The sequence below is a fragment of the Falco cherrug genome, chromosome 16 (genome assembly GCF_023634085.1).
Source record: "Falco cherrug isolate bFalChe1 chromosome 16, bFalChe1.pri, whole genome shotgun sequence".
Lineage (NCBI taxonomy): Eukaryota > Metazoa > Chordata > Aves > Falconiformes > Falconidae > Falco > Falco cherrug.
The window spans coordinates 5,221,376-5,243,383 of record NC_073712.1 but is presented as its reverse complement, the minus strand read 5'-3'; the positions used below and the strand labels follow the sequence as shown (position 1 = coordinate 5,243,383).

General features: G+C 44.3%; 1 protein-coding gene and 1 long non-coding RNA gene across 2 annotated transcripts; one reads left to right on the top strand and one right to left on the bottom strand.

Moving 5' to 3' along the window:
* Positions 1–306: 306 nt before the first annotated feature.
* APOBEC2 (apolipoprotein B mRNA editing enzyme catalytic subunit 2) lies at positions 307–21,628 on the bottom strand. The gene is given in 6 exon segments (XM_005447044.4): positions 307–486; positions 1,067–1,614; positions 9,435–9,595; positions 19,050–19,188; positions 19,618–19,824; positions 21,471–21,628. Coding segments are annotated over 4 exon segments (1,014 nt in total). The 5' UTR covers positions 19,791–19,824; positions 21,471–21,628; the 3' UTR covers positions 307–486; positions 1,067–1,073.
* Positions 18,124–19,100, top strand: LOC114018048 (uncharacterized). The gene is made up of 2 exons (XR_003563451.2): positions 18,124–18,581; positions 18,943–19,100. It is a non-coding gene; the product is annotated as an uncharacterized LOC114018048 (long non-coding RNA).
* Positions 21,629–22,008: the final 380 nt, after the last annotated feature.

Here is a 22,008-nt window from a genome sequence, read left to right as displayed (position 1 = left end):
AATTCACAGCTCTGAGGACGACAAGAAGAAGAAGACTTTTTTTTTTTTTTCTTATCTTAAATCCCTCTCTTCTTAATATTTATGAAGAATGTACTTTCTAAATGCATTTATCTAATTGCCAGCTTGGTTCTAAGGTATTGTCTGATAGAGGCATCCCAGTACTTGAGGCCTACAGTCTTCCTGTAGGTCCACTGCAATCCATTTCGTTCAAGACTTTAACCACACCGTACGTTGCTTTCTTTTTTTCGTATCGGCAGAGGCAGCATGGGTTTGTTTGGGGTGGGGGCCAGCGTAGGGGGAGGAATAAAACAAACCAAAAAAATTCCCAATCACCAAAGATCTGTTTTGTACGTGTATTTGTAGTCCATCAGGGCCTGGTTCCAGAAGTTGGTACTCCATCCTGCTGGAATCAAAGCTTGGAAAGTGGGAGTGTCCTAGATGTCCAAGTCTGTTGCATCTCTCTTCATAATCTTTTCTGAATTGGTCCTGGGGGAGGTAAAAGAGAGATGTGTTAGAACCTTTAAATGCTTTCATGTTTTATGGCTTAAATAGGTGACTTTTGTACTCCTTAAAAAATCAAAAAGGAAATTCTGCAATGATAACTGATTTCCTTTAGTGGTTGGTTGTTTTGGTTTTTTTTTCTAGAGGGCTAGACTTTGTGGGGTGGGGGAATCCCCTTTTCTCCACCTTCCTCTCACTGTTTCCGTGTGTGTTACAAATAACCATGCATGTGGGGAGCAATGATTGTTGCACCTAGTGACCCTGCTACCATTTTATTATTTATTCCTGGAGATGTTTACTTAGAGGAGAAAAAACCCCCAACTCTAAATCCCTTAATGTGTTTGCTGTGGAGGAGCCCACTGTAGCGTTATTACCCTTAAAGGGTAAGTTACTGCCAGGGGTTATTGTCTGTATTTGGGTACAGGCAAACCCTGCCAGGTACATAGGAGTGTAACAATAACTGAAGTTGGCTCTGGGTTACATCTTTAAGAACCTGAGGAAAAAAAAGAGGAGTCTGTAATACTAGTACAAGGAGGTACGTGACCAAGTGGAAATCCTCACTCACGTGAGCTTCAGTGTAAAATCTCGGCCAGCTTTTCCTCGTAATACTGGAAGTTCTCTTGAATGTCCTCCCATGGCACGAAAGCCTTTGCTTCCTCTCCTTCCTCCTGTTCCACAAAGTTCTGCCAGACATACTCAAAGTCTTGAGGCTTCATAATCCTCAGCTTGCAGCCAACTGACTTCATTTTTTTCAGGGCAGCCTGCATTTCTGGCTCTTCCCACATGAAGAGGCGCCCTACCATGATTGTCAGATGCAGGTTCTTGTTCTTCTTTAGGGTCTCGGTTATCCGATCAGCACAGGTCACACAGGGACTGGAGGAGACGTACCAAGTGATGTTGTAGCGGAGGCTTGATTCAAACTTTGGTAAAATTGTGTTAAAGAAAGCCATTTCTGCATGGGCGGCAGCGTGCTCATCTTCCAGGTAACCCCGAGAAGTCACTGACTCTTTGCCTTGGGTCTCGACAACATAACACAGGAAGGTTTTGTTCCTGCCTGAGCTGTATTCCACATTCCTGAACTGGAATTTGAAAAACATGGCTGGGAGGCGCTCCCTATAGAAAGTGGAGAGGAGAGAAGCATCTCAGAGGCTGACAATAAAGGGTTATAGCATTTGTTTAGTTCCTGCGTGTGATCTTGGACATCGTTGCATCTACGAAGGCTGCATTTCTCCATGTATTAAAAGGAGATGCCTTTTAACAGAAGGATAAGAATACATTAAAAATTCTAAGTTACTCAGCTAGTTTTGCTGTGTAGTGAGGCTTACAGGCCCGTTCTTACTACCTAGTCTTTTTCACTTCATTTTAACAAACTTGTACTGGGAATTTCAGGTATTGGCATTGAGGTATTTGAAGAGGAGCTTGCTTCTGAAACGTATTTGTTGAGACTATGATACTTGCTGTTGTTAAGGAGGGACAGCACCTGGCATTTTCCCAGTCTTAATGCACCTATAGCCTGAACTGTTCTGTTTTCTAGGCCATTAACATAGTTCTCTCAGGGTGGTGGTGCAATATTAATCTGCAGGACCTGTTGCCCTAAATTGTTAGGATGATGTCTAGCATCGCTAACTAATGTTTTACCCCCAGTGCTTTTGCAGTCTGGATTTCCTCTGAGTAGAGGCAAGCGTGACTGTCTAGTTGCAGTTTTCACGTGTTCTAGTTTTACTCTTCCAGTATCAGTTGAATACAAATATTCAGTAGGATTATGTTGTGATTTTAGTTTAATAAAATACCTGAGATCAAATCTAACTTTGCTATGAAAAAGTGTATTTCCTACTGAAGTTTGATAGCTGTCTCATAGATACTACTGATAAACTTCAGATATTTTTTAAAAAAAATTGTATCGCACTTCTTCCATTCTGGGTTTCTATAGAAGCATAATCCAAAGTGAATCATCACAGTGAGTAATGTGTTTGCAGTCCTCTTTTCACCCAGACAAGGTAGTCTGCTGTTATTTAGGGAAATTAATAGCAGTCCCTTAAAATACCATGTATAGCTTTTACGCATTGTTGAGTGAAGAGGTCAAAAAGGAAAGCTGTGTTGTCTCATAGTACCTGCTCCTTTCTTAGGAGTACCAGGCTTTCCTGATTGCCCCTTTAGCATCTAACTGTGGAGTACATCAGTACAAGGACTAGTACTTGAAGGATGTTAGGTGGAACGATGAAAAAGATACTGCTGACATCATGCCTTGTGACCCATGAAGTGCTACAAAGGACAGGAGTGAAGACTGCACAAAGCAGTCAAAGTGAAATAATGAACAGCAGTAGGACAGTATTTCATTTATTACACACTCGTAATCTTCTGGCATGTTGTACTCCTCTCATCTGAGCTTTAGGTGGACCTATAACCTTGATATTCCCAGTGAGGCAGTAATGAATCTTTGTAAAACAGTAAGTGTCTTATTCATCCCTGTCTCATCTATAGTCGGATTGTAATGTCAGGCCTCTCCAGGGGGTACACTGAGCAAAGGTCAGGAGAGATTCTCAGACTCTTGGAAAATTTAATTGGGGAGAGCAAAGAGGCTGCAGAAGTAAGTGGCAAAGCATCGTTCTGCTGAAAGGAAAGAACAATTTGTGATGCAACATCTCACAAGATGTCTCCGGAGGTGGTGGAAGTGAACAGTATGGGAAAGAGTGAAAAGAATCAAGATCAGTTTATTATGCTTGTGTAGTAATGTGGGAACTACGAATGAAGGTGCTGTCAGATCACTAGTGGGAAATGCTAGTATGGGACACTGGAAGTGTGGGATGCTTGCAGGTCGGGGGCAGGGACTGTTGATGAAGAGCTGGATCTGATGTTTTTTAAAATTAGTGGAAGTGCAAAGGGTAAGGCTTTGCTAAGTCTGCAAGAAAAGCCCCAAACAGCATGATATTCTGTACAAATTGGAGGGATTGGAATGGGAATGTGAGCAGAAAGACCAGGAAATAGGCATTTAAGAGTTCTGCATGAAATACCTGGCTGCAAATACGTTATGTTCTGTAAGCAAATGGCTTTTTGCTTAGAAACAAATTGGAAATGGTGTGCTGTCTAGATACGTAACTCGGAGTAAATTACAGTGATCATCAGGCTGCTTTAGCTGTGTTATTTTATGGAAAATTGTATTTAAACATTTGAATGTTTAATTCTACTTACAAAGTTTCAGAAATTCCTCTCTGGTACGTGTATTCCATACTTCATGCAGCCAGGAATTTTCTTGCTGCCAAAGTCCTGTGGCACTTCTGGCTTTTGAGAAAGCGAAAACAAAAGAACACCCTCTCTATTTAATTTTTTATGATACTGCTGTAGTATCTGGGGTGCATTTGGGCCTGCTACACAGATTGGCAGTAAAAGGACTGGAGTTACAGTTCCCACTTCTGTTTTGGATTTCCCAGCGCGTGATTTTACAGATGAACGACTTCACTTGGAATATCAGTGTACTGTACCAGCCAAGTGGTGTGAGAGTTGATGTGGTTGGGTTGGCACAGTTGTACTTTGTACTGCGAGAGGAAGTTCATTAGTCTTCTAAATGCAACAAGATGTATGAGTCAAAACAATTTTGTTCACAGAATTGCATCTGCCCTGGGAATATCTACTGTTGCTGTCAGTCAAGGACCACCGTAATTCTTTTCACATATCATTGATCCGTGACAGTGGAAGTTGAGAGTGCTAGTTCAGCTGTAGAAATTTTACTAGAAGCAGGTGTTGAGCCGCTTCTTAAACGATATAATTAAAGCCTTGTATTGTTCCATTCTACATAGATGGGATCTGCACAAGAAGGGATTTAAACAACAGAAAAGCCCGTTTGGGAGCCTTCCATGCTATTAATGTTTTAGCTTGCGGTGTATTAATGAGGGATGAGAAGCAGTAGTGTGGATGCAGACTTTTATTTTGATTAATGAGCAAATGATTCATGGTGTTTGGGTATGATTTGGTCTGTGGTTCCCTAGTTTGCATTGAGAGTTAGCACAAGCCTAGGTAAGGGAAACTTGCACTGGCTTGCACAATTTCTAAACTACCTGGAAAGACTATTTCAGCTTCCTTTTCTTAGCATTTTGACTGCTGTTCCTTTACAGTAGATGACTTAAAGTTTTGCTAGAGCGAGTCTTATTTTATTTGAGATTAATTGTAAGGCTTTCACTGATTTTATTAAAGAGCATTATCAGATTCTAATTTAGCACGGTGCCGCTTATTCCCTGAACTCCTTTCTCTTGTTCTTTGAGACAAAAAATTTCACATGCTTCTGAGAACAGCGATTTTCCTGCTTTATATCCTAGATAATGAATGGTTCTTTGCTAATGATTTAATGATTCTTTAATTAACAATTTCTCTGAAGTCCAGCTACGTTGGGTCTGACATAAGCCACCCGTTGCCTCGTTTCAGAGCTAAGTTTGTAAGGCTACAATAAGTTGTTTTAAAATAACATCATATATTTAAACGTGGCACATCAGAGTCACATGGAAGTTCATTCCTGATTTAACTCTCCTGACCGCAGAGTGGTTACATCAGTGGTGGGATTGAGTCTGTTATGTTTTGATGAACTGTTTAAACAGCAGCAATCTGTTCCAGGATGCTTTGACTCAGAGGTTATTTAGACAGGCCTTCTAGATGGGTTTTATTGCTTATCATCTCAGCGTCTAAGATTATCTGGGATGTTCACCTAAATCTATCCTCCTAGCAACATGGCATATCCATCAGCTTAATAAGTTTCAGGTAAAGAATGTAAACAAAGCTAAGGGCATTTCCCAAGTCTGTAAGTAGCTGGCTGAGAGCTTGGAAAATTGGCTGATCGTGGATACACAGGCAAGCAATGGGCTGTGTGTGCTAGTTAGCAAGAATCTGCTTAATCCCATGTAAACCAGAGCAGGGAGGACGCTTCGGCACAAGTGTGAAGGCTTAGCTGAGTCCTTGCTATGTGACTTCCCAGCAGTGGGGACCTGGGGAAGGTCTCTCTGGTCCTGCAAGTAACTGGAAAGCCCTGTAGCAAGTGGTTCAGCGGGGAGAGAGTGGGCAAGAACAAACCACGTGTACCTTAAGGGTGCATATATATTTAATTGCCGTATGCTGCATAATTTCACCTTTTGAATTACAGCGTGATTGGCAGATGACCCTCATAACTTATTGCGAAGTGAAGTATCAAAATTGTATGGTTTATTTGGGTAGATTAAAACTCTTTGCAAACAATTGAGCATCAAAATACATCCCTGAAACAGCTGTGTCATTAAGCCAACTTCTTTGGAAACTCAAGTTTAGCTTTGAATAGACTGTTTCTGAGTAAATGACTAATTCTTGGCAAGCCCATTTTCCCATGTTTGAATGACAGGTGGTGTACAAATGTTAATATTATCTCTATTTTACCCTTTATTTTTGTTCCAACATTAAGGAGAGATAATGCAAACAAAATGTGCCTAGGAGATGTGAGTTCTGTTCTTGTATTTTCTTGTAGTGGAAGCTTTACTGCTGTAACTTCTAAACATAAAAATTGTGTCATCTTGCCTGTGACTTTGCAATCTATTAAAATATGCAAATATCAGATATTTCAGTGACTAGGCTAATTACTTTTCTGTTGTTGTTTTTTCGTTGCAGTTAGTGAAGTTGGCTTGCTATTTCCCTCTCCAGTGAAGGCATTACAGTCATTGTAAGACTTGCAGATAAGTTTTATGTATATAGAAAGTTTAAAAATTGTTTACAGGCACTGAACTGTCATAATATTCTTAATAATCACCTGTTCCCGCAATAGGATGCAGGTGGTCGCATAGCTCACGGTGTATGGGGAAGGTGAAAGTTGAAATCCTCATCCTCCTCCTTCTCTGAAGGTCATCGTTAAAGGGTGATCTGTAGGGATTTTCTAAATGCCTCAAACCTAATTTATCGAAGGGCTTACCCTGGGGAGCAAAGTGTTTTGTCATCCATTAGGTCACATGGAGATGAAAAAGATAGAAACTTTGAGACAGAAACCTCAATCTGTAAGAATGGTACTGGACTGAGCAGAAGGTTTTGCTGAAATAGGGTAGGCTGGAGGAACAGAGCAGCTGCCCAGTGTGACACTGGCAGTATTGCATGTCAGGTAGGAGAAGAGAGTGAGAACTTCTAATGAGAGAATAAAACTACAGGATTATCTAAAAGATGCTGTAAACAAGTAGGACATAATCTTTAGATTTCAATATTTGTTCAGTGACTAATTTACTATGGTCTTAGGTGGTTTAAAGTGATAAAACACTGTCCTTTGACTTGCTCTTTGACAGCTATTCACAGATAAACGCATGCTGGGCTCATTGATTATAGAAAGCCTGTAACGATCAACTGTAACAGGAACCAAGGATTTGTCACTGCCAGAAGGAGCCTCATTTACACTCTGGGGAAAGTGTAAATAAATGTGTCTGCTTAATTGTCATGAAATGTACACAGATGGGGCTTATATTTATCCAGGATTGTGAGCCAAATGTTGACAAAAAAAGGGGTTAATATTCTTAAACAGAGTAATTACATTCCCAGTATTTTTCTTGTAAGCCAGACTCCCCAGAGCTATAAGGAACAGCTTGAAAACTTGGCTGTGTCATAAGATGCCCCTAATCCAAGGGCTAAAACTGAAATGCAATGTAATTGGATTTAAGTGCTTCCACAGTTGCAGTTATGTGTTTTCTCATAATTCACATAACTGACTTTATTGGCTGAAAATTTGTAAATAATTAGAAAAATTCTAACAGGGATCATAGTAGGTCAAGGCACAGTCTAAACTCACAGCGTACTTAATGAAAGTAAAAATTGCTGGATTTTTCTGTACCTCTTTCAGGGTCCTTTAGGATTTCTGCTTTACTTCCTCATTCTCACCTTAGCCAGCGTATTAGTAATAAACTAATAATCAGAGGAGACTTGGTCCCAGTTCCTACAGGAATTCACCAGATATTTATAAGCGTTTTCCAAATAATATTGTGATGGGGGTGGTATACTCGCATACCAGCAGCTCTGTCATCTCTCATCAGGTGTCTGAGTACTTTCATTTCAAAACCTTAGAACTCTTGTCTTGCTTGGAATCGGGGTATAGAACGTGAAAACCAGCTGGTACCAACTTAACATATGTAGATGCCATATCACAGACATTAACTTGTCCCCGCAAAAGCGTTACCCGAGGCTTCCTTGCATCACTTGCTGCTCTTACTTTAGTCCCTCTGCCCTGGTGCAGTTCCAGCTGTGCAGCTCACTCCTGAATCTCAGCAGGTTAACTTTTCCCGGTTTTACTCCTTTCTGTAAGCACGTCTTCCCTCGTGTTCTTGTTGTTGCCTTTCCGGAGCGGAAAGTCCTGTCAAATTCTGCAATGCCCATGTAATTTCAGCAAATAATTTAATTGCAGGATGACACTAAGAAATTATTTTTCATCCATGATTAGCATACCAATTCCTATCCAGGTTGTGTTTGGCTTAGCAAGGAAGTTTGAAGGTACTGCCCAATTCCTTAGCATTTCTAATTGCAAAGTTGAGTGCTGCAAGGCTGAAAAATCTAACTTCTTCATGGAGATTCATTTTAGTACATCTTAATTGTCTAGAAATTGTCACCGTATGTGTCATTGGTCCAGTGGCTTGTATAAACAATTTTTGGTGTCTTAGCTCCCTTCCTAGCAGAGGGATGTGCTTTTCTTAAAAAGATTTCTTAATTTTTTAATGTCTTGATTTCTTAATCAAGAAATCAATTAATTTCTTGATTTCTTAAAAGTCACTGCTTTAGCAGACGTGTATTATTTCCATGTTTGTGTATGACAGAGACCAAAGGCTGAGAACAGCCCCCTCCTCAAGAAGTTATTTTTTTCAGAGCAGACACGTTTTAAGGAGAAAATGTTTTTTTTTTTCACCCCTGCACAGGAATGTAACCCAATTGTGTGAGATCAGACGTAGGTGCTGTCCTGCCTCATGCACTGTTTTCAGAAATGCCAGCCAAATTGTATTTCCAGAATCTTTCTTCCCAGTGACCGTGTCACAGGCAGATGGATTCCAAGTGGGATTTTAGGGTGTGTGGCCTGAGCTTTACATTTGAGCAGCTGGAAGAAACCGTAGTTTTGGTTTACACACTGGGAACACTGCCTCGGTGGCTGCTAAGGGAGACCAGAGGGAAGCATGACACAGGGCATCTTGCTGCTACTACTACTACTACAACAAACATTTTGAAATGTGTAGAGATAGGAGATTACAGAGGTTTTTTCCTAGTTGCAGCTGTCAGTTACGCCTGACAGTTCACCTTCCTAGTAGATCTCTGTTACATCTGCCTTTTGCAAAGGCCAGACTCGCTGGAAGAAAGGAGCTGCTTGCTGCTTTGCTGTCTTGAAAACTGCCTGTTGTTTTGGTGCCTTTCTGTGAGTTAGGCTTTTTTGAAAGTCAGGCTCCAGCTGTGGGTGTGGAGTGCTTGAAAATGTGGAATTTTAGCTCTCTTGAAAAATCTGTCCCTTAGGTCCATAAAGCAAATCAGCCATAGCAGGAGTATTTTTTCCTAATCCACAGACAGAGAAACTTTCAGACAAGAGCCATTGATCATCCCAAGAAATCAATATTCAGCGCTCATCAAGGGCCAGTACCTACCATCCCGATATCATCAGGCAAGTGATCCCTTTGCAGTCAGTGGGACTGCTCCCACTGTAAGGGAATCAGTCAACACTAAAGAAACAGACCTGCTTGTATAAAACAAAGATTTTTCTGCCTGGCTGGTGTGAATCCATCCTCCGTAAAGCTCATTGAAACTTCTAACAAAACTCCACAATAACAAAATCCGTACTTACACCATTTAAAAATATTCAGAAGTGCACTGGCTGAAGATGCCGTCTTTGATTACCCAACATAAGAGCTGAGACAGAGACCTTTGAACATCCCCACTTCACTCTCTTGCACCCTCGTATTTATATCCCAACCTCTTACCCTGTCACAATTTCAAATGGCGGCAGGTCTTCCCGCTTCAACTTCTTCTTCTTTTTTTCCTCGCCTTCTTCTGCATTGTCAGGCTCTCCATTCTGGGTGTTGCTGGGCTCCTCCTGCTTTTCTGCCATCTTCTTGAGTATGGGAGTATTAAGTTATGGCCACTGGGAAAAAGAAAGAGCGATTTCTGAGAGCTCTCGGGGAGAGGAGACAGCAGAGGGAGGAGGGAAAAACAGAGCTGGGAGTTCCTGCACTAGGCACAGTTGTCAGGAGCTAAATACGGAACAAAGCAGCAATGATAGAGGCTGGATGGGGTAGGATGACCCAGGGCTCTCAGATGTCGCCTCCTTCCCTTGCTTTCTCTAGGTCTTTTTAACAGTCCCTCTTGCTCCCCTTTTAATTTAAAACTGACAACTTCACTGTGGGCGGGTTAAGCGATAGATGGAAAATCTTGGAAGCATAGTACCTATTTATCCATTAGTGTGACAGCTGGCAAGATGCAGAGCTGGCAGCTTTTCCATTTATCTTCTTTTGCCAGTTTATTACATTGCTGACCTTGAAGGACCATTGTTTTGGCTTGGGCAAGGGGGGAAAGGGATAATCCCCATTTGGTTTGCTGAGAAATCCCCATTGTTGGTGGATTTGGCCTCATGTTGCATGCCAGCAGGAGTGCTCGGAGGAGCAGGAGACCTGCCTTTCCTTCCACCCTGCTCATCCGTGCAGGGACACAAAACGGGAGCTGAACAGGGTGAAATCTTGCTTGTTGAAGTTGCTGACAGAGTGTACTGGTGTAAAGGCAAGCCAGAACCTGCTCCCACATATTTTAAAGTCAGCTGTATAATTCACAGTGGGACACTGTTTCTGGTGCAGGGCAATTCCGAGTGCACGTACTGAGCATCTACCTGTTGTTCTGTTTTTGTTTTTTTTTTTTCTTCTTTTTTTCACTGTTGCCTGAACATTTGAAAGATGCCCAGCATACCAGGAGCGGTAACATGGCTAGGTAAGGGTAACCAGTTGAAAACTGCTGGGCTTAGTGATTCTTGCCGTATTTCTTAGTTTCTTTCATCTTTGCCACTGCAGAGGATGCAGATGTTGAATGAGTGATTGTGCTGGAGCCAAATAATCAGGCAGATGAGAGCCCGTGGTGGAGGTATGATGAGAAGTGAAGTGTGTGGTTATGCTGGTTATAACTGGGACAGGTGTCAGCAGCGTGCTGAGGACAGGCTACTGGAGGCATTCTGCTAAGGTACTTATTGGGGTTTGCCTGGACTAGTGTGGGTGTGGAGTCTTTCATACAAAGAGAAGTGAGAAGGACTATAAAGATTTTATTGACACAAGTTTGGGATGTTTGGTTTGCTCGGCACTGTATCAACCAGATTTCTGAAAGAGGCTCTGCTATCTCAGAAGGATACTCGGGGGTAATGTAGCTTTCACATGAGCTCTTTTTAGAGTTTTATATGTTTGGGCTGGGGGAGTTCTCTTTTCCTTTTTTCTTTCAGGATTATGTGAAATTCTTCCAGTTGCTCACTGAATTTAAATGATGTAAAGTCTGTGTAAATCCCATGTGAGCCAAGCCTAATGAAAACCTGAGTATGATTTTTCTTGGAGACTAATCCTGCTATGCGATGAGGGCGAAAGTAAATGGAAAATGTGTAGCTGTGCAGAACTCATGTTTTAGCCAACGCATATTGGAAATCAAATCTCCAGTATCTTGGGTTCTGCACTTAGTTCACAACCCCGCATCATCAAGATTTGGATAAATATGAAATACTAAGCTAGATTTGATTGAGTGCTCAGTCTGTACTTAGTGGAAAGCCTGCTCCTAGTTTGGGGAGGATAAACCACATTCCATAGAAATCAAATAGGTGTGAATACCTGCTTTCAGGCCAAACTCAGTCTTTGTGATGTTGTTGTAGTCAGCTCTTTAGAGACTCTAGAGGGGTCTGCATTATCACAAAGTGAAATAAATTTTTGCCATGGGGCAGATAATTTATTATCATAGGCAATAAATAATATGTTATCATAGATAATTCATTCTGGCTACTCTCAAGCCCCCTTGTTAACAGCAGCCTGCCTTTCTGTGCTACAGTATCTTTTGTAGCTTTTCATTAGTAACATCACTGAAATGCAGTTGTTCTGGGGACAGAGCATCCCACCCCCCACTTTACTCCCACACTGTTTGCTAGCGATGAGAAGTTGTTTATTTGATGACTGACACTGCTGGCATGGAGAGTATTGTGACAACAGCGGAATCAAGGATTTGACAAGTTCCAAGACATCCTATCCATGGAACACGGATCTTTCATTTTCATGATGCAGAATTTTATTTATCTTTAAGCTCAAAATACTTTTCCTGGAGGGCAGGTGTAGTGTTTTTCCTCTCGCATGGCAACTGTGCTCAAATTCCAAGTCCCCTGTCCAATTACTCTCACCTTTGACATTTCAGCCAGTATTTTTGGGGATGGGAATCCTCTCTTAATGAGTGACAGCTTGTTTCCTTCTTACCCTTATACTTAAAAGAAGCATTTCAGTCCCTCTGACCCACTTTTCTTTATTTTTGGAAGCTCTTGATGGCTAGGGTCCCATCCTTCTTGCAGCCTTTAGCTTTCACTGGCCTGGCCCCTCTGCAGGGTTCAGGGCTGAGCTCTAATCTAATCTCGGGAATGTGGCACTGAGACTCTACCTCAATCCAGCCCTTCCCCAGCTGCTTCGCCGCTCCATCTAGGGCAGTGCACTAAATAGTCATGATCCACCCTGTCGCAGCATCTGCCTGTGCCAAAAATATAAAAGGACACCACCGAGTCGCTGTCAATCTGACATTTTGCGTTAGAGCCATAGGAATGAAAGCTTTGATCAGTTTTGTTTGGTTGGTTTTTAGTGACCCGAGTTTCCCCCGAGGTGCGCACGTGTGTACAAGAGCTTGGTGCGTGGGCCTGATGACTGAAGCCAGTGACGGAAATTTTTTTTCCGTCAGCTAGTTCAGAGAAGGAGCTGGGACACGGGTGCTGAGAGGTGCCAGGGATGCGGTTAGCCTCTTGTGAGGACCTTCCAGTGGCACTTAGGTTAACTGAAGTCATTGCACTTGCCAACCAGCGTTTTTATCGAGGTTCCCCTCTCCCCACTGATTGAATGGCTTATTTAGTTGACTCTGAATTTCATGCTGCTCGGAGTGCCCTGCACGCTGGAATCGCTGTTCAGCTGCTGATGGGGCACAAGAGGTCCCCACGCACGTTGGGTCTTGCGCAGGGAGAATGTGACTCAGTCCGTTGTCTCTTCTTGTTCGCTCCCCCATGGCAAGAGCCAAACCTTCCAGCAGCACCTCGTGGCGTCTCCCCGCACCCAGCAGGCTGGACGCAGCCGGTAGCTGCAGACTTTTCCCTCGTAGGTAAAATTCTTCAGCAGCTGCACCTCGTGTGTGGGGAAACCTCCGAGGTGACCACAGCCCTGCACTGCAGCCACAGGATCGGCCATTGAGCCAACGCCATCTCAGTGGTGCAAGCCCAAGCTGTGGTGTCCTGCCCTGAGCCTGTTCTCCATCCTGTGGCAGATGTGTCCTGCAACATCTGGCGGTCTGTCTGTCTCTGTTTTAAAAGATCTGGCCTCACTGTGTCAGGGTATGGAGGGCAGAACGCCTGAGCAGACCTCGGTGAAGTGATGGGGAAGAGCAGTCCTCGGGGACGCCGAGTCGCAGTAAGATTTGAAGAGCTGTCTGCGTGGGAGCACCGCCAGCGAAGGCGGCTGCTAGCAAGGCAAGGCTGGGCTGACAACCTGTTCTGGGAGCAGCTTTCTAGCTTTGCTGAAGTATTCGATATTAAGATGTGATCCTGCATCCATCCGAGTCCGGAATAGTTTCTCTGCTGACTTTAGAGGCATCTCTGAACAATATGATGACTTTTTCACCCCATCCTAAATCGGTATCTCACAGAGAGAGTACCGTATTGCCTTCACCTGTCTCCCAGGCAGGTTGTCTGCTGTTCCTCTAATTGTCGCAGGAGTTACTTTCCTGAAGTTAAAATGGTTGGTTTCCTCTCCTCATCACACAGGGGCAGTAGAAGAGACCTGGCTGCGACAGTGCTTGCCAGGAAAAGGAGGCTTTTACTGCATTCTCGGGCTAAAGGAACATTTTTTGGATAGATGCAAGAGTGAAATAAGACACTGGCTGTGTGAGTCATGGCTCAGACGTGCTCTCTATTCCAAAGGGACAGCTGGTGGCACTAACAAAACATCTCCCTAGATACATTGTCTGGCAGCAATCCCCCTCCTGCTTTTTCCAGTTGTAACTACCGTTACGTGATAAATAAATAAACACACTGACAGTGATGTGCAGAGGCAGCTTTCCTTTTCTTGGCCCCTGTGGGTTCTCACCTGTCCCTCTCCTCCTGCTGCAGGACCATGCTGCCAAGATTTAAAAGAAGGGGCAGGAAACACTGGTGCAGACACTGCGGCGTCCCATGGGCTCGACCTGGCCAGTGCTCGCGTCCCTCTGGGCAGGGTGGTGGCTCCCCATGGAAGGCACTCCACCAGACCCGAAGCCAGCTGTGGTACCAGCAGAGATAAGCGATGCTCTCACCTCCTTGTCTGCCTTATCTTCACAGCTACAGCCTGGGCCTCCCTGGCTCCTGATCCCCAAGCTTCACACACCCATCACCATGTTGCTGTAGAGCTGGGAAAGAGTCTGTTTTGTTGGCAGTGTCCAATTAATTCAAAGCCCAACTGGAAGTTAATGACACCTCCAAGCAGCACAACCTCTTTCCTGCTGGGCTTCTGCTGCAGCTTTACTGGGAGCAGTTCAAGGGGAAGGTCAGCCCCAGCCATGCCGCAGGTGCTCAAAGTCACAAGAATTTATATTCTGCACCACCCCGTGCTAACGACGGGGCTGTGGGGTTAGCTGCTGGCCCATACTCGGCTCTCTGAAGTTTACATGCACACAGCAGCAAATCCTCTCTAGCATTAGACTGTATTTTAACATAGCTCCAGACATCAGCAAATCAATTAAAGTTCCTTACTGCTGAAGCCAAAGCGTTTTCTGGAACAGCTGGTAAATTATTGAATGAGACAAGGCTTAGGAAAAGACCGGACTGAAAGGCAGCGAGATTTTGTTTATGCACAAATATTGCGTATGCAGCAGCCGTGGATGTGCCCTTTGGGCTAAGATCAAGTGTAACGATCAGTTTAATTTCAAATAGGTCTTTCTGGAAAGACTGGCTGAAGTTTGAAGAGAGGGATCATAGTCAGACGTGGTGATCTGAGAGGTGGCCCTTCTCTAAATGCCACGACCCCATGAAAGCTGTCATGAATGCACAGCCTTTGTCTGAGTCACTGCTTGAATCACGTAGACCGCGACATGTCCTGTCGTGGGTTATGAATGTTCATGACGCTGGGTGGGACGTGGTATCCATTCCACAAGCTAATTTAGCTTTGGATTTCTAGCATCTCTTTGCTTTGGTTTTTTTTCCTCTTCCCTTTGCAACTCGGGGATGGATCCAGGCAAGGGCTGCATGGCCACGTGCTTCTTCCAGCCATCGTGTGACCGGGAGCACAAGCCCCGTTAGCCATCACTGATGGGAAACCAGGACCCCTCCAGCTCCACAAAGGCAGAGCCTGATTTTGGTCTGCACTGCACAGTATAACTAATACATTTTCTAGATGACTGACTTTGAAACGTCATTAAAGTTACTGTTACGCAAGGGGGTTTAGTGTATCTGTTTAAATAGCAAATACACTAAATGATGCTTTAAATATTAATACAAGAGGGTGCTTTGCAGAATTTAACTTCGTCAATTGATTTCAAGCTATTATGTATATCATATGTAGGATCATCTGCTGTTTTTGCTGCCTGCAAGAAAATGCAAGTAGCAAAGATAAGCTATTGGTGCACTTGTAGGTGGACTGGAAGGAAGAGGAACTGAAATGTAGACAAAAACATGTCAGCTAGTCACATCGGTTGGGAAAATGGGGAGGGCAAACATGAAAAGATCAAAAAATTACTCTTAATACCAGATTTTCCTTTAACTGAACACAAAAAAAATGGAAGGAGGGGAAAGCCGACTAATTTACGAAAGCTGAGCAAATGTGCATCCATATCTTTAATTTAGACATGTTATTAAAACGTTGCAGGTTTGAACCAGATCTAGAGTCACTTGCCAACTTAAATGTGATTGAAGTAATACTTTTCCCCTTTCCAAAAGGCAGAGCTCACTGTAAAGGCTTGTTCCATCCCTCCTGGCTGCACTAGGTGGCTCTGCTCATCTCTGTTCCTGGTGGCTTTGCTGTGCTGACTTGGAAAGGACAGGCGTAATGATGTTCAGGTGCCCTAAATCATTCTTAAGTCCACTGAATTGAATCTGCAGCCCAGATATTAGCTTCTTTTTAGGAAGAAATAATTTATGTCTTCCTGTCCTTTAGCATGTGGCTTTCTAGAAGACACAGACGAGGCACCGCTGTAAATAAGCTCCGTGGTAACATACAGTTACATAAAGCCCTGAAATATATAGGATTTTTTTTTTATTTTTTTATTTTTGTTAAAGTAGCTTATGATTTTTCTAGTGCTGCTTGCAGTGCTCATGCTTTATAGTCCTGCTCCTGCTTACAGCCACGTCTATTCAATGGCCTGTTCTTATGCAGCTTTTACTCGGGAGATTATAGCAATATGCTTGCAGCAGCAGTCCTGCATAAAGGTGTCCTGTAGCTAGAAGGGAAAAATAATGAATGGGATCAAAATGACAGCACAAGATATATGACCAAATTTTCGAAAAGCACTACAGATTTCACCTGCTCTCAGCTACTGGTATTGGTTTCTCCTGGTCCCAGCTTTCAGTCACGCTGAGCACCCAGCTCTGCCATTGACGTGAGTTGGACCTGAGAATATTCAGCATCTCTAAAAACCGGGCTGGATGTGACTCAGGAGGGACCCCAAACCCAAGAATTAGCTTCCTTACCTTGAAGCTGTGGGTGAGGTATAAGGGAGGAGCCTGTCATGGGGATGCATCCCCAAACGAGCGTGTCTCTGCTCTGAAGGAACCTCTGGGATCTTTAGGCTCAAAACCCATGCAGCCCATTTACTCCTAACGTGCAGCCAGGCACGAGTCTGGCTGTAAATCCCCTGCCCTCTGGAGCCAGAGCACAAGCCATGGACTCCAGAGCAGGTCCCTTGAGCTTTTGGGAAACCAAGTGCCAAACCAGTAAAACAAGAATAACTTGGATTTATTTATTCTCCAAACAAAAGTGGCTTGGTTTTATCAAAAGCAAATGCAATTTATGTTACAACCCCAGCTAAGCCCTCCTACCCCCAACCTTTGCAAGTGTACCCACGCACCTTAATCGACAGTCAGCTGCCAGAAAGAAGATCCACTTACCACTTTTCTTGACATATATTGCTTCTATCGATTAAAAATAATAGTAAGTATTCTTTGTGGAGAGCAGCATCTAAGGTTCAGATCTATCTAAGGCAGTGGCCAGAAAAAAGGATGGACAGGGGCTATCCATGCACCTCTTGTGTCTGGTTCTGTCATGGCTTGGTCCCGTTTCTCTGGAACTACTTAATAATACTTAATATCTGCTTAATAATATTCAGGAATGAAAAGAGTCTGGGATGAGTTACCCATACTGCACCTGACAGACCTGGCATGGGGTTTTTTGCCAGTCATGTAATTACAACCTTCAAAGCAGTGTGAGCAAGCTCTTGAATTTTACAAAGGCTCTTGTGTTTCTGTACTTAAGAAAACATTTTTAAGTGTTTTCTTCAAAGGCACTGTGTTAGTTTTTCTTTTCTGCTGAGGAATAGCACACAGAAGTGGAAAAGAGAAATTTCCTCTTGGGAAAAGCATTTGCATTCTAATCATTGCTGCTTTATCTTGGAGCATGAAACTCAAGAAGTGTGATACTCCACAAATAGAAGTCAAAGTGCCCGGTCTCCTTTCACTAGCAGAACAAGACAGATTACTGCTTGCTCAGTAGCTGACAGATAAAAAGTTAATGGTATAAAGCACAAACCAGGTGATACATGAAAATGAAGCTACAGCACAAATAGCAAAAAATCAAGTAAGTTCTTAAAAATTGGTGTGCATGAGTGAAGGGCATTTTTGTTTGGTCCCAGAAGAGGTGATGGGACTTACCACATGTGTGAACAAGTTCTGCTCTCTGGGGGAATGGTAATAACAGTTTCGAGGGGTGTCCAGGATTGCTACTCTGAATTATGCTGCTGTCATGAGATCCTAATTTGGCTAATGGAATTTGACCTGATAGCATCAAGGTCACCATACAGCTGTAGCCCCCAAACCTCAGCAGTGCTGGAGAAAATGGTTCCCAGGTTAAGGATGGACGGTTACTTTAAAGGAGCACGTGGGTGTGTGATGCAAACCTTTCCTTTACACAGCTGCGATGAAGGTGGGAACAGGAGGCATGTTCTGATGCCTGTCCCAAAACCGAATCCCCCAAATCATCAGATCTTGGTTCACATCAGCATAGGTTAGCTTCACAAAATGCCTTCGTTTCTGTCCCGCTCTTATTCACTCTTTCCTGCTTTTTGCTCAGGGTTGTCCTTCCAGATGCGGATTGTGAGGCAGGTCGCCATGGCCAGCCAGCCCAGGTAAGGCACCATCAGCAGTGCTGCTATCTTGTTAATGCGGTACCAGGAGCACGTCGTGCCTATCGCCAGGACGTCCAAGCACAGGATGTCGATCAGTGCCTGGAGCAGAGAGAAGACGACTCAGGAGCTCACTCCTGGGAACGTGCAGCAGTCTTCCCCACACACAGCTAGAAACCATCCTACTAAAGGTGGTGAGATGGGATAGGAACGGGGCAGGTTTAGCACTGACAAGTTACCTTGAGTGGTCCTAAACCCCACGACCGTGGCTCCGAACTCTAATCAGCGAGATCTGAATGTATCACGCCAGCAGCCAAGACTAACGTTAATATTTTTTTGTTCATTATTGAGTTTTGCACATTAATACACTGTTTATGACGATCAGTGCCCCCTTCTGCTGCTGATGCCTATGCAGGCAGATCACAAACGTGCTTGTCTTAATATTGGTGACTATTATCACTTCACAAACTTTGTAAATGTACCTTTCATCCACAGGGTGACAAAATTCGGATGGAAGCATATATCCTGCTCTGTGCTTCCATCACCTGTGGGCCTTGGCACCTGAGGTAAGTGCTTTTTGAATATAGCACCCATTCAGCTGTGCCTCACCTTCCCGCATATCCTCCTTGTGGGCTCTGCCATCCACAGGGCGTTGTATTTGCTCGATAAGCCCCTCACCACACCCCCCACCAGGGATGCTAGCTTTGCTGCTTGCTGGCGCCGGGTGTGACTCCCAGAGGGACTTATCTCTAACCCCAAATCCTTAACTAGGAGCTGCAGCAGCTGGGCTATTGACTCGCTGATCTCCCACCCTGCGCTGGCGGGGCTGGCTATCTGCGTGGCAAGAGCAGGGTGAGGGGTGGAAGGGACTGATACCATTGTCTAGACCAGGTGCAGCGTGTACCTGAGCAAAAGCTCTTCTTGCAGCTCTCTTTGCAATTGCACAATGCTAGTTAGAAAATCTCCAAGCAACCCCAAAACCCCTGTGGCAGGGACACCAGCAAACAAGATGAATGGATGGCCAGATACGTTACCATCTTCAGGTTATGTGCGCTGAAGAAGAGGGGAGGCCAAGCCCAGTTCAAGACCAGCTGAGCCCCGTAGAGGCCAAGCGGGACGAGGGCTTTGCTGCTGCAGCCACCCAGGTCATTCCATATCAGGTAGGAGGCATAGCTGTGAAGAGGGAAAGACATTAGTGTTTTGCAGTGAGTAAATCCCTAATACAGACAAAGTCTTTTCATGTGAGATTGTTTTGCAACAGGGATTTGCAGGACAGTCGCATTTGCACGACGGTTGCATCTGTCGCGTACCTGGGTGGCTTGTACGACCTCCCCAGGACATGGCTGGTTTTGGTACGTGGTTACAAAGCTGAGCACAGGCTGTGTCCCTGGCCAAAAGCATCGCCTGCAGTGGGAATCTGAGGCACTCGGCCCAGAGCATGGCTCGGGCTGTACTGCATCGGGTAGGAATAAGCGTACCTGGTGTGCCCTGCAGGTTCGGGTACGAGGGATATCCCAAAAGCAAATGAAAGAGTTTGCAACGACTGCTCTTCTGAGTGTCAGAAATGGCAAGGTGAGAGAGGGAGTAATATGCAAAACTTACCCCATGCCGGTGTACAGGACAGTCCAAGCAATAGGGAATATTTTGCGGGGTGGACACCATGAAGGCTTTTTCAGCTTCTCATACCAAACAGGTATTTCTTTTCGATTAATGAACCAGCCAAGGAAACCTCCAATGTGAGGCAGGACAGTAAAACCAGCAGTATAAGCCCACATCCTTCCTTGGTGGCTTGAAGTAGCCTTTTGCCTGCTGCGAGTTAAAAAATAATAATTGATTATCATTTTAAAAAGACATTTTTTCCTACTTTGATCTTTCAAGCTTTTTCTCTGATTGTCCATATTCCACTTCAGTCTCTAAAGCGAAATCTAAGTATTTAGCGTTGCATTCAGCTCTGCAGCTGGCTGCCCTCTGCCCATCTCCCGATCTCTGAAATAAAGGTAATTATTTCTATCACAGGTACATTTTTCCTGATCCACCCAGCAAAGTAGCTCCTCCCTGGTATTTCATGGCTTTTCATTTCAGTTTGTATTTCAGTATTTGTGTGGCAGGGTTCAGCTAAGGTGGTTGTATTCGTAGAAGACAAGACTGCAGTTACTTTTATCATTCCTCCCCCAAATGCCTAAGCCAGACAGCACACAAACTGTAACGTACGTTCACGGAGGCTGTGCATCTCAGCAGAGCTGTTCTCTCCCCTCTGCATGCTATTCTCAATATGAAAACCCAGACAGATCATCCCGGGAAAACCCCATCCATTCTGACTCTGTCTAATTTTTCACCATGCCTTTATATTTTAAATGAGTCTACAACAAGACAGCATCCTTACAGCAGATTTTAATGAACCTTGTTGAATCCTCCCTGCAGCCCCAGCAGGCGGAGGTGGATTCTCACCTCTGCAAACAGGTAAGCTGAGGCACAACAGTAGCGTCTTAATTTCCTCATGGTCTTCCTCTTGCGTAAAAGGAAGGAACTTTCACTTTAATAATTACGTTATGCTTCCGCGCAAGACAGCTGTGTTCAGGGTAACAGCTAGCATTTCATTCTCTGTCCCCTCTCTTCCCCTGCCGTTATTCTCTGTAGGGCTCGGAACCTGCCTGTCGTTTGTCCTCCTTCCTTTGGTCTCTATGTTTGCCTTCCCTGTTGATCCATTAAGGAATTAAACCCAAATTAGCATTCACCAGGGATAACGCAGAGGATTCACCAGGGGCACGGCAGTTTTGTGCTGTCAGCAGAAGTGCACAGTGCACTTGGGCAAATGCACTTGGCAAGGACTGGCTTTTAGCAGTGCAGGAAGAGAAGAGCAGGCACAGAACATTTCCTCGCCTCGGGAATGGCCCTGGCACTCCGAGCGCTGTTCAGAGACAGGGAGCACGAGGAAGGGACTGATCTGCACAGGCATCTCTGTTCGGGACTTTAATTCACAATTAACGCTTTGCTATATCCTATGCTAATTGTTATTATTATCATCGTGCTATGAAGCATTCATCTTTAGAAACGCATGGCAGCAGTACAAGCCAATTTACACGTCACTGAGGAACAAATACGGCAGACACCGTCTCTAACAATTCCTTTACCAGACAATTTATAGTGCTATTAAAGTGTCTACAGAACCAGAAAATCAACCGAACACTGAGCAAAAAATTAAAGCTGTTAGCCCTTGCTTTTAAAGTCTAAATAAAACAGCACCAGCTGAGTTCAGGTTCCTCTATAGTACTTTGGAAAAGTAATATGGGAAAAGTAGATTTTTCCCTCCTCCCAACCCCTTTGTAGTTGCTAGATTAACCTGATTGACTGCGGAAGCAACTGAGGGTTGAAAATAACACAACACTGTTATAAAACCTTATTTCTTCTTGCAGCTGTTAAGAACTTAACGGGGTAGGAGCTGTAAAGAACCTTACCGTCTCTTACTGCCTTCCTCTCCCTCGCAAAGGAAAAGGGTTGGACATCCAAGGCCAGCTTCTGCCTGCAGTGCGGGTGCTGCTATACAATGAAGAAATTGTTGGCTCAGTTTTACCTAAATAGCAGAAAAAAAAAAGGGTGTGTGTGCGTGCCGGTGGCTGGATGAGATTACACAAGAGAGCCCACGCTGGGCGAGGATTTCAGGGGCTTTGGCGGTGGTTGAGCAAGGGGCGGAGGGCAGGACCCGCTTCTGGTCCAGGCACCGTCGAGATGGGACATCTGAGGCTCTTGGCTGGGGTTGAGGACCAGCATCTTGCGGAGGGTGGCAGAGGAGCACCCTTTCACCCGCCTGCGAGTGCTTTGGGCAGGCAAAAGTAAAAATTAAAGCGTGTTGCGGACAAATGAACAGGGTCATTTCTCACATGGACATCCCCGTTGCATAAGGGATCAGGTCCATAACAGCAGGATTTCCGTGCGTGTTCCATGGATGCAAGCTCTGCTGCTCTACCCCATGCGAGGATCTATCCCAGAGCGTGT